Source organism: Candida orthopsilosis (genome assembly GCF_000315875.1).
Source record: "Candida orthopsilosis Co 90-125, chromosome 6 draft sequence".
Classification (NCBI taxonomy): Eukaryota; Fungi; Ascomycota; class Pichiomycetes; order Serinales; family Debaryomycetaceae; genus Lodderomyces; species Lodderomyces orthopsilosis.
The window spans coordinates 158,227-169,165 of record NC_018300.1 but is presented as its reverse complement, the minus strand read 5'-3'; the positions used below and the strand labels follow the sequence as shown (position 1 = coordinate 169,165).

Here is a 10,939-nt window from a genome sequence, read left to right as displayed (position 1 = left end):
CAATTGTGTCGTAACAGACCTGTTCAATTTATACATATTTCAAATTGTTAGTGGAATGAAATTCGTTTCGGTAATAATGCCCAACTTAGACTCCGTTGAAGTAAAAATTACTAATGATTTATTCAAGCACTTGCATGTGCCTTATTCCGATCATGTTACGAAAAATCCTTTTTATTCCATGGATATGCCTATCAAAGGCTTGATAGTTGATGTAAGAGTTGCCACAATCCATCTTTGGCTGTCGACTTTACTATGTCAAAAATTTTCGTTGATGTTGCTCCAAGTACTGTTCAAATTTGCTTTGTGACCAATTTGGGTGCAAAACTGAATAAAATAATGAAACATTTTCTTTTATCTCACCACCTCACTAACCACCAAATGCTAACAAACGCACAGCTACTTCATCACCTAGTTAGGAGTAAACCAAATTCATTACCAAATGAAGATCACCACTCAAAGTTGCTAGATGGAAAGTACACTAAAAATCAGTTACTTCGTCTCTACCACGAAATTCACATATTGTTATGCCTTCTTGATGATTTATTCAAATGTCAAATCCTTGACATTGAAACCATGTTGGAGTCGTAAGTTGTCAAAGCTACAATATAGCTCAATAAATACTAATTACAATTCCAAGACACGAGATTTTGAAGAAACTGATTGGTGGTATGAAGTCACGAAATTTGAATTTACATTTACGCAAGTACCTTGAGTTTTTAAGAATGATTAAGCCAGTCAGCTATAAATATCCATATGTTGTGTCATACAATAACTACAATTTCACAAGCGGTTCCGAAACTACTGGTAGCTGTGTTGGCAGTGCTGGTAATTTTGCATATTCACGAGCAATGGGTCACTATATTACTTCGTTGATTGGAATGCTCGAAATTGTTATTGATTATTATCTGGAGTCTGAATCGTTTTCATTCCAAGATGCTGATTTCATGGTGTAGTTACAATGAAGAAGTAAAGTGCTTGAGCGGCCACATTTAATAAAGGACGGCTCCGTTTCTGTGTATAGAAATGTTTTCACTGAGACCCTTAAAACATTTAACTTTTTTCTGAGGCTCATTAAAATCTAATGTCTCAACAAATAGTTCGCCTTTAGAGGCGTCATTCTCTTATAGCCTATACTCAGATTCGAAAATATCACGAGTTAAGTGATCCGACAAATTTTTAGTAAATTCTCTCCGCTGGATATACCACTGCTTAAGTAATTGCTCTCTTCCACCCACCATCTTCAATCAATTGTGCTCAAAACGTGTTGTTGCAACCGTATGGTTAACTAATTCACTCATCAAATGTCCAGCCACAGAATCCCATATTCTAAGCGATGATGCAGCAGCATCAGATATGAGGACACCACTTATGTACCAAATCTAATAGACTAACGAAGTTCAAATGCCCCTGTAGCACATTCAACAACTCGCCAATCTCAAAGCTCAGCATCTTTGATTGGTAGAATCTCTCAATTCTGAAAAACAAACTACGCTGTTAAAGTCCAATTCTAAACACTCTAACTTGGTAAATCTTCAATGAATCCTTACATCTCCTAAAGCAAAACTCACACCCGAACAATCGAGTCGTATGAACCAAATACAAAAATGTTTCCATACCCAACAAACAGCATACATTCGGAGTATGAACTCTAGAAGTAGCTATTATACATTATTAGCATTCTTCACCATAAAATATAACTTTGTCAATAACGTCTTTTTGAATAATGAGCAGTCTCCAAATAGTAAAAGAAGGATGTTCTCTTGACGCTGGGTTTGGCGAACAAAGTTGCCCTTTTTACACCATTCTGTTGAACTCTTATCTGTGTCAGCTTTAGCACATACAAAGGTTAACTAGATACAAGGGTTCTTTCGGAGTAATGTCACTGCAAAGCTCCTAATATGAGCTTTCAACCCTAGGTAGTGGGCATTGGGTCGGAGTTCTTGCAAGTGTGATTCAGACACAAACACCTGGCAAAGAAGACATGATGAAGCTTTAGGTCAATTCACGCCTCTCCAACTGAAAGACCAGTTGCTTTGATCATATTTTCTCGTAATCGGCTCAGATGAAAAAGCTTACTCTACAGATGTGGAGCCTGAAAAGTCGTGTCGTATTCATAAAGCGATACATTGTTCGTGAACCTTATTTCCAAAACACCGAGGAGAAAAGATGCCTTTTGTCACATTTTAAATTGATGTCATATTTCAAGTTCAATTGTTTTTCTTTTATGACTTCATTTGTTTTGTATTTTGATTCCACGGAAAAATTGTCTCTGTGTATACAACATTTGATTGGTTCTCGGTAGTTTTTATCATAGCCAACAAAATTTTTTTGAAGGGCGAAAAAGAGTCATGAGTCAAATCTCAATTGATTTTGTGGGGGAACTTCACACAAAAGTATTAGCCGGCCAAAGGTGTAGGCTCGAGCTTGGGAGTAACGATGGCTCTTCTCTACACTGCCAACCCTAAAGATCAACCATTGTCCGTTTCAGGTAATTGGTCGACCGATTAATGTGAAAAAAAAGCCGTTATATTGAAAATATACCGTGTCTATTGTCGACCCGGAGGAGCGGATGTATATCACCGGTACCAAAATATTAAAACAATTCCTCGAACAAAGAATGCGAGAAAAGTCGTGTTTGATACAACAAGGTAATTTTTTTCTTCCCCAGACTATTACGGCCTTTACACAAAAAGTTCTTTTTCACTGGTAAATTTTTCACACTAAAACACCAAAATAGAACCATTCGATAAAAAGTTAGTCTCCCCCGGGTATATAATATAAATATATTTTGAAATATCAACCAAACAAAAAAAATCGTTTTCACCTTCTTTTCTCAACCACCAAGAGACTTACATATTCCATCTTATTTATTAATCAGTAATTCGGTACTCCAGAGAAGCTGAAAAACTAAATTTCCTTACAAATTATCCACAATGGCTGCATCTACTGAAGTAAAAAAACAAACCAAAAGAGGAGCAACTGATTTCGTTGCTGGTGGTGTTGCCGGTTTATTCGAAGCATTATGTTGTCATCCATTAGATACAATTAAAGTTAGAATGCAGTTGTATAGAAAATCAGGTCAGAAACCACCTGGATTCATCAAAACTGGTATCAACATTGTCCAAAAAGAAGGTTTTCTTTCGCTATACAAAGGTTTGGGTGCAGTTGTTATTGGTATTGTCCCTAAAATGGCTATCAGATTTTCATCATATGAATTTTACCGTTCATTTTTCTATGACAAGGATGGTAAAATTACTGCTGGTCAAACATTCATTGCTGGTGTTGGTGCTGGTATAACTGAATCTATTATGGTGGTTAATCCTATGGAAGTTGTTAAAATTAGATTACAAGCTCAACATCATTCTATGAAGGATCCTCTTGATATTCCAAAGTATAGAAACGCTCCTCATGCTGCTTATGTTATTGTTAAAGAAGAAGGTTTCAAAACCTTGTACCGTGGTGTTTCGTTAACCTGTGCTAGGCAAGCTACTAACCAAGGTGTCAATTTCACTGTGTACTCCAAATTGAAAGAATACTTACAAAAGAGACAAAATACTGAGATGTTACCATCTTGGCAAACTTCGGGAATTGGTTTGATTTCTGGTGCTTTGGGTCCATTGTCTAATGCTCCTTTGGATACCATAAAGACTAGGTTGCAAAAATCAAGTTATGCTAGTAATGAAAGTGGATTGGTTAGAATTGTCAAAATTGGTAAACAATTGATTAAAGAAGAAGGTGCTGCTGCATTGTATAAAGGTATCACTCCAAGAATCATGAGAGTTGCTCCAGGACAAGCAGTTACATTCACAGTTTATGAATTAGTTAAAGAGTTGTTGACTAAAGATTCAGTTTCTTTGACAGGTAACAATGAACAAAAGAAATTGAACTAAGGGTGTGGATTCGAAGTTGACATAGAATTTTTATATCATAAAAAAACAAATAAACCGTGTACACTATCGATGAAAGTCGTGTAGAGACCTGGGACATTGGACTAACTCTTGATCTAATTTGACTGAAAGTGCCTTGGGAGATTTCTGAAATTTTTCAGATGCTTCCGTTGTCCCGAGATGACTGGAGATGGTTCACAAAATTGAATTTGTAAACGGACCCGATTTCGGAAGTGATTCGAAAAGGAACCCCACCAGAGATATTATAAATCACGAAGAGTCCTTCGTCATAGGCAACCAGTGCAAGGTATAACGGAGATATGAGAGTCATTGGGTTGTGCAAATGTCCTGAAAAAAGATTAATTTGACAAATTTTGTTAAATTGATATGTACCCCAGATTTCGAAACTAAAAACTAAACAAAGACCATTTGTTAATTATAATAAACTAAAGACTAATAAAACTGAACAAATAACACATCCAAACTCCACTTGAAAATACCCGTACCCATTGACTTATTTTAAACCCCTAATCGCACCCTCAGAAAGCTTCCCCTTTTGCTCTGTGTATCGAGAAGATGTGTGATTGCACCGCATCACCTCTTGCAAATGTCTTTCCGCAGTACTTACAACTGAATGGCTTTTCTCCAGTATGAATTCTAACATGAGTAGTCAATCTGTATCTTTGGTTGAAAGAAGCACCGCAATGCTGACAAACATAAGGACGTTCACCAGTGTGAATACGAATATGTCTGGTTAAATCAGATACTTTAGCAAACGCCTTGCCACATCCTTCATAAGTACACTGATGAGTTTTGGCTTGTTGCAACGCAGGATCACGTTTTCTTCTTTGACGAGGTACTGCTGTAGTTGTTGTTGTTGCCGTTTGTTGATGTTGAGGATGTACATGTCCATGAGCGTGAGCATTTGCAGTGGCGGCTGCCAATACAGCTGCTTGCGCAGCTCCATTGGGGTCGTTTGGATCAAATATAGAAGCACCACTGGCTTGTTGATCATGATGGTGGGGCGATACTCCAGTTCTACCGTTGTGCTCGGTCTCAATATGCTCCATCAACTTTTCATAGGAAATGAACCCTTTACCACATTTGAATGCATTACAATGATGAACACGAACGTCTTTCAAATCAACATGTGGTGGTTGTTTGGTTGGATCACTACCACCTGCAAATACATTAACATTGTCGTCTACTACATGTGCTTCAAACTGTTGTTGTTGGTGATGTTGCGCCAATTGTTGTTGTAAATGTTCCTGTTGTTGGCGGGCATGCTGTTGTGCTAACTCGTGTTGTTGTTGTTGTTGCAACAAATGTCTATGATCAGCGTTAGCGTCCGGTGGTAAGTCCAAATTGGAGTTAGTGTTTGACGATGAAGTATCTGCATTTGATGTGTTTTCTGCATGTGCAGCAGCGGTAGCGGCAGCGGCGGCGGCAGCAGCAGCGTCCTTCAAAGCTTCATCAACAACGAGATCATGATGTACATGAGTTTCATGAATGGTCAAATTAGCCTTTTGACTGAATCTTTTACCACATGTGGCACACTCATATTTTTTCGGTTGGGTATGTGTCCTTCTATGGTTCCTCTTATCAATAACGTTTCTAAACTCTTGGTTACAAATTTCACAATTTAATGAATTAGGATTGTCAATGTCTTTAAAAATGGTTCTTGTTTGAGGACGTACACCACCTGGGCTAGCTTCCAACCCGGACTCTGTTTTAGCCCCCTTGCTAGTGCCGCTACTACCTGTTCTACCACTTTTACCTGGTGTGTTATACTCATCATCACCATCTTCATAATACTCATCTTCATCTTCGTCATCTTCATCACCAGGGGCAGGAGCAAAGTCATCATCCCTTCCACTATCATCTCCATCGTCAATATCATCACCTGCATCATGTTCATGGTGTTCGTCATATTCTAATTTGATTTTGGTAGCATCGTGTTCATGATTGGTAGTTGCGCCATGATTATTTGCATCTTGTTGTAATTGCTTATTAAGCTCATCGTCAATTTGTTGATTGATGGCATCTTCGTCATCGTTTTCAGTCTGTCTGATCTTTTCCCTTAAGGAAGCCCTCAACTCACGTCTTCTTGAAGCTAATGTCATGGTGTGGAAATACTTTGATGTGTGTGTTTAAACTCTCTGATGGTAGTTTTCGTAAATTGGTAGTTGTAGTTGTAGGAATTGTTGTGACTTTGCATTTGGAGAGAGAAAAAAATTTTCGCTACCATTATTGTACTACCAAATGAGTGTCACATTTTATTTTACGACAAAGAAAAGAATTGACACCGTACCATTTCAATTTCATCTAGAACATACCATACGCCATTCGGAAAGCAATTATTGCAACAAAATAGCACACACGCAACTATACCCTTTCCAATAACACGGCTGTATCTAACCATGATGAGTAGATTCAAAATCGGCGGTTACACTACTCGGCAATTACGCTCGCAATGGTCTAGTCAATCGTATCTTCATACATCGACCAAATTACAGCTACCTCGATTCTCAATAAGTCGAACGAGTCCCACCAATCGCACTAGAATTACCAAAGAAATTACTCCAGAAGAAGTACAACGGTTTAAGGAAGCACAAGAACGTGCCAAAGAAAGAGGGTCATTTGACCAAACTTCATCGCCATATACTGCTAATGACGACTATCCATCTTACCAATCTCAGTTCTACATTCCCAACAACACCAATGGGATCATAACTCCTCAAGATCCCATCTATGATATATTATCGGAACCTACTCTAGTGATAGAGCGTCAGATTGAGTTTATGAATTTATTTATTGGGTTTGAACAGGCAAACAATTATACAATTATGAATTCCAGCGGACAACCAATTGGGTTCATGAGAGAGAAGGATATTGGATTTGGTCGAACTTTGGGACGTCAATTTTTCCGATTACATCGTCCTTTTGATATTGATGTTTTCAATATGCAGGGAGAATTGGCGTTGAGTATTAAGCGTCCATTTTCCTTTATAAACTCTCACATTAAAGCATTGTTACCAGGGTATGATCATAACAATGAGATGATTTATGAAGTAGTTGGTGAAAGTGTTCAAAGATGGCATTTATGGAGACGGAAATACAATTTGTTTAAATTGGAGGACGAAAAGACGGATGATTATGAACAATTTGGTGATATTGATGCTCCATTTTTATCATTTGACTTCCCAATAAAGAATGAACATGGAAAGGTCATTGCTAGTGTTGATAGAAACTGGGTCGGATTGGGTAGAGAGATGTTTACTGATACTGGTGTTTATATCTTGAGGTTTGATCCTCAAAGTTTCCAAGGTATGGAAAGTTATTATGGAGATATTAGTTCCAGTGGAGTTACAATGGACCAAAGAGCAGTCATTTTGTCATGTTTCACCAGTATTGACTTTGATTACTTTTCAAGACATAGTAGTGGACATGGGTTATTTTCCTTTGGTGGTAGTTACGACGATATATAGATATAAACATTCTAGATAGACAATCTAACTTTTCTTTATTGATTGAGCAATCGTTTGTTGGGTCTTGTTTCTGCCTTTTTGTAGTAAAGCTTCCCACTCTTGATCCGACTTTTCTTTACTTATATTCTTCAACAACTGTACAATCAATCCAGTGTAATCATGCTTCCTCAATTCATTTTCTCGTTGCCAAAGTTCTCGTTTATCCAATTGACTTGCAATCTCCACTTCATCACCGGTAGCCCGTGCTTGCTCCAACTTGTTGTTTGTTATTGCTAAAAGTGAGAACCTTAGTTCACTGGCATCGTATGCACTGATTCTGTCTTGTAATACTCCTGGTAATTTTTCAATAAATTCGTCTTGACTTTGACATTCACCATGTTTAATCGGATACTGCTTCAATCCATCTAATTCATATATCTGACTATTTTTCATCACATATCCAACAAAATGAAATAACCCGTCGGTTTTGTCATCATAATCTTGTGGTGGTGGTTTGTCCTCTTGAGCAACTAATGATGGAGTCAGGAACGAATTATGTATAGATCGAATTAGTTCACTGTTGGACAAGGTCTCCCCGATCATCTCTGAGTCAAACCCAGTGACAAACAGTTTAAAGTTGTTCAATTCTTCACCCAAGTTTACATCATCAACGTTGAACAACACATTGAGCACTGCTTGTGTAGCACAAGCATTTTGAATCATTTGGTTGGCAAAAAATAGTCCCATATCTTGATAATTGGCATCGTACTCACCAGTTATGGGTTTGTTCAAACTAGCATGCTCTCTATCCTTCTTACCGTACTTGAACAAAAAGATTACACCGTAGATGGGTTGCAATACTCGTAACGTCTCTGAATCAATGGAGTATAAATCATTAATCTCGACATTTGTCACGCCTAATTTTTCAACAAGTTCTGTGAACACACCCTAGTTTCGTTAGTAGATGGCCTGGATGAAACAACTTAATATCAACATACTGCATCGGAATCTATAGTGTTCCAACCACTGTCTGACATTTTTGTAGTGTTGGCTGTAGATCTGGAATGTGTCAAAATTCGTGTCTAGAAAAAAAAACACCGAACAGCCAACAGTGTTTCCCAACACTCAAAAGTATTTCAACGAACGCTATCTCGACCACCCAAGAAAACAATATTTTCTGAAGATGAGCAGTCAAGAAGTTTCTTATAGTGAGGCTGTACAATTGTTTCAATCCAGCACATCAGTTGTCAATTCAGCAATCACTACTACAACTACAATTTTCACAATTTTCTTATTACTTCTATCATTTGGTTCTTTGTCATTCACCTTACTTGGAGATATCAAAAAGAAGAGCTTAATAAGCTACTTGATCAGTGCTACAGTTGCGTCCTTGAGTATTGGATTTAGTTCTGTTTATGTGATGAACTACGTTGGTGTCTATATTTGAGTAAGGGCTATATAGTTAATATACACAGGATGCATATTATTAAAAACTTCTTACTCTAAGAGAGTAATTCTCCGGCACATGCTTCTTTGCAAAATGTGTCCTGTTATATTTTGTAATCATCCTCATTCATGTCCTCTGTATTCCGATCAGCTTCATAATCGCACTGGATTGAAAATTCAAAATTTTTGCAACACGTCAACCATTTTGCCTCTGCTCGTCAGAAACCATGTACCTTTCATACCTACTATCGTTATTTCAAATACTTCTCCTTGTTACTGCAAGAGCACAAGCAGATGAGTATACAAATGATCCAAACATTTTCGAGTTGACTGCGTCTAACTTTGATAAAGTTATCCACGGCTCAAATTATACCTCAATAGTTAAATTTTATGCACCTTGGTGTGGTTATTGTCAACAATTGAAACCAATATGGAGAAAGTTGGGTAAGGCTGTGGGTAAAGACTCCAAGCTCAGTGTCAATGTAGCTGCAGTCAACTGTGACAAAGATTACAACAAACCACTTTGTGCCCAATATCAAATCAGTGGATTCCCAACCGTTATGGTTTTTAGGCCACCTAAATATGACAAGGCTAAAGTATTGAATGGTAAGAAGCTGAGGCATGCAAGTGAAGCATATAATGGTCAGCGGACAGTGAAGGCGATGCTGCAGTTCTTGGGATCCAGGTTGAAGAACTATGTTAAAAAGGTGCACAATTTAGACAGTGATTTAATCAAATGGATTAGCGATGATTCCGACAAAACTAAGGTCCTTCTCATTACAAAGTCCAATCTGATTAGTCCGTTGTTGAAATCATTGGCAATCGATTTTCTTACCAAAGTGGATTTTGCAATGTATGGAAAATATAATGATCAACCAAAGAGTATCGAAATCGACGGTAAGCTGGTGGATATTCCAAAAAAGGACTCGTCTTCTTTGCTCTACTTTGATAAAGAAAAGGGCAAGTTCATCGCCTACGATGCAACAGAAAAATTGGATGATAAAACCCAAATATCAAAATGGATTAGAACTGTTGCTCAAATCGACCCAGTGGAAGGACCATTATCTAAAAGAGGTAAAAAATTATTAAAATACAAGGGCAAGAAGAAAGTCGAACACGATGAATTGTAAATAAAATAAGAAAAGGTAATCTATTAAGCTTTACCTATATTGTCCATCATTTCTAATAACGAGTCTATATCATCCACCTTTTTCTCTTCCTTCTCCGCTTCCCTTAGTTTGTTATCACTTTGTATCCAATTCACAACTTGATCGATATACAATTTCGAATTAGGTACAAAATGACCACCAGGATGTTTCAATAAATCAGATTTTTCCTTGGTGATATTGTACAACGACAAACTTCGATCTTCGGAAACAACTGTATCCAACTCTCCATAAACATGCAAATATCTCAACCCATTCAGCATGGGCTCATAGTATGTATCGTATTGTTCATTTCCTGACTTCTTACTGGTATCTAATTTGAACCCAGAGTACAAAATAACAAATTTCAATGGCGTAGTATTGAATAGTTCACCAAACTTTTCCGCCACAAGACCAGCAAATGCAGCACCCTGGGAAAATCCTATTAACCCAACAATAGGCAACTTTGTATCGTCGTCATCTTCTTTGCCGAGCTCTTCATCTTTGTCGTCAGGAATAATCTCTCCCTTGAGGATATATCTTTTCAATGATTCAATCGAATCATCCATGTTTATCCCATCGTTAGTTTTACCCAACTTAACCCACCACCCGCGATATGTGACATCACCTTGATCGGATGAGCCAAATTTCGATAAGGAATCGTTTGTGGGCAAGTCACTTGGAGTTAATACGTATGGAGCATTCAAGTATTGACATTTATAACCTAATTTGATAATTTTCTTGCGCAATGCTGAAGTCTTGGCATAGAATAGGGACGCATTCTGGGTGTACCCGTGAAGGAATAGTATCTTTCCTTTGCAAGTTTGTTGTTTACTTGTTGTCATCGAGGGGGGCAAAGATGGCGCTTATTTGTGAAGAAAATTGTGGCTTCATCGAAAAAAAATCTCGGATGCAAAAACTTTTGCGTGGTTATTTGGAAGAAAGTTATTACCCACTATAAACATACTACATTCAAGTACGTGAATCAAAGATA

General features: G+C 37.7%; 7 protein-coding genes across 7 annotated transcripts; 4 read left to right on the top strand and 3 right to left on the bottom strand. All coding sequences in view use genetic code 12, as the record gives it.

Annotated features, from left to right (window-relative positions):
• On the top strand, positions 1-307 carry CORT_0F01010 (hypothetical protein; the record flags this gene model as incomplete). The annotated part of the gene is made up of 1 exon (XM_003870410.2): positions 1-307. A coding segment is annotated over one exon (307 nt), but the record flags the coding sequence as incomplete, so codon positions are not given.
• A 2,626-nt stretch (positions 308-2,933) lies between these two features.
• Positions 2,934-3,890, top strand: CORT_0F01000 (Sfc1 succinate-fumarate transporter; the record flags this gene model as incomplete). The annotated part of the gene is made up of 1 exon (XM_003870409.1): positions 2,934-3,890. The coding sequence occupies one exon, from the start codon at positions 2,934-2,936 to the stop codon at positions 3,888-3,890; it is 957 nt and encodes a 318-aa protein (XP_003870458.1).
• Positions 3,891-4,426: 536 nt separating this feature from the next.
• On the bottom strand, positions 4,427-6,010 carry CORT_0F00990 (transcription factor; the record flags this gene model as incomplete). Its single annotated transcript, XM_003870408.1, has 1 exon — positions 4,427-6,010. The coding sequence occupies one exon, from the start codon at positions 6,008-6,010 to the stop codon at positions 4,427-4,429; it is 1,584 nt and encodes a 527-aa protein (XP_003870457.1).
• Positions 6,011-6,307: 297 nt separating this feature from the next.
• Positions 6,308-7,375, top strand: CORT_0F00980 (Aim25 protein; the record flags this gene model as incomplete). The annotated part of the gene is made up of 1 exon (XM_003870407.1): positions 6,308-7,375. One exon carries the CDS (start codon positions 6,308-6,310, stop codon positions 7,373-7,375), a length of 1,068 nt encoding a protein of 355 aa, XP_003870456.1.
• A 24-nt stretch (positions 7,376-7,399) lies between these two features.
• Positions 7,400-8,391, bottom strand: CORT_0F00970 (Yuh2 ubiquitin C-terminal hydrolase; the record flags this gene model as incomplete). The annotated part of the gene is made up of 2 exons (XM_003870406.1): positions 7,400-8,302; positions 8,353-8,391. The coding sequence occupies 2 exons, from the start codon at positions 8,389-8,391 to the stop codon at positions 7,400-7,402; spliced, it is 942 nt and encodes a 313-aa protein (XP_003870455.1).
• Positions 8,392-9,027: 636 nt separating this feature from the next.
• Positions 9,028-9,930, top strand: CORT_0F00950 (Mpd1 protein; the record flags this gene model as incomplete). Its single annotated transcript, XM_003870405.1, has 1 exon — positions 9,028-9,930. One exon carries the CDS (start codon positions 9,028-9,030, stop codon positions 9,928-9,930), a length of 903 nt encoding a protein of 300 aa, XP_003870454.1.
• Positions 9,931-9,953: 23 nt separating this feature from the next.
• CORT_0F00940 (hypothetical protein) lies at positions 9,954-10,790 on the bottom strand (the record flags this gene model as incomplete). The annotated part of the gene is made up of 1 exon (XM_003870404.1): positions 9,954-10,790. One exon carries the CDS (start codon positions 10,788-10,790, stop codon positions 9,954-9,956), a length of 837 nt encoding a protein of 278 aa, XP_003870453.1.
• Positions 10,791-10,939: the final 149 nt, after the last annotated feature.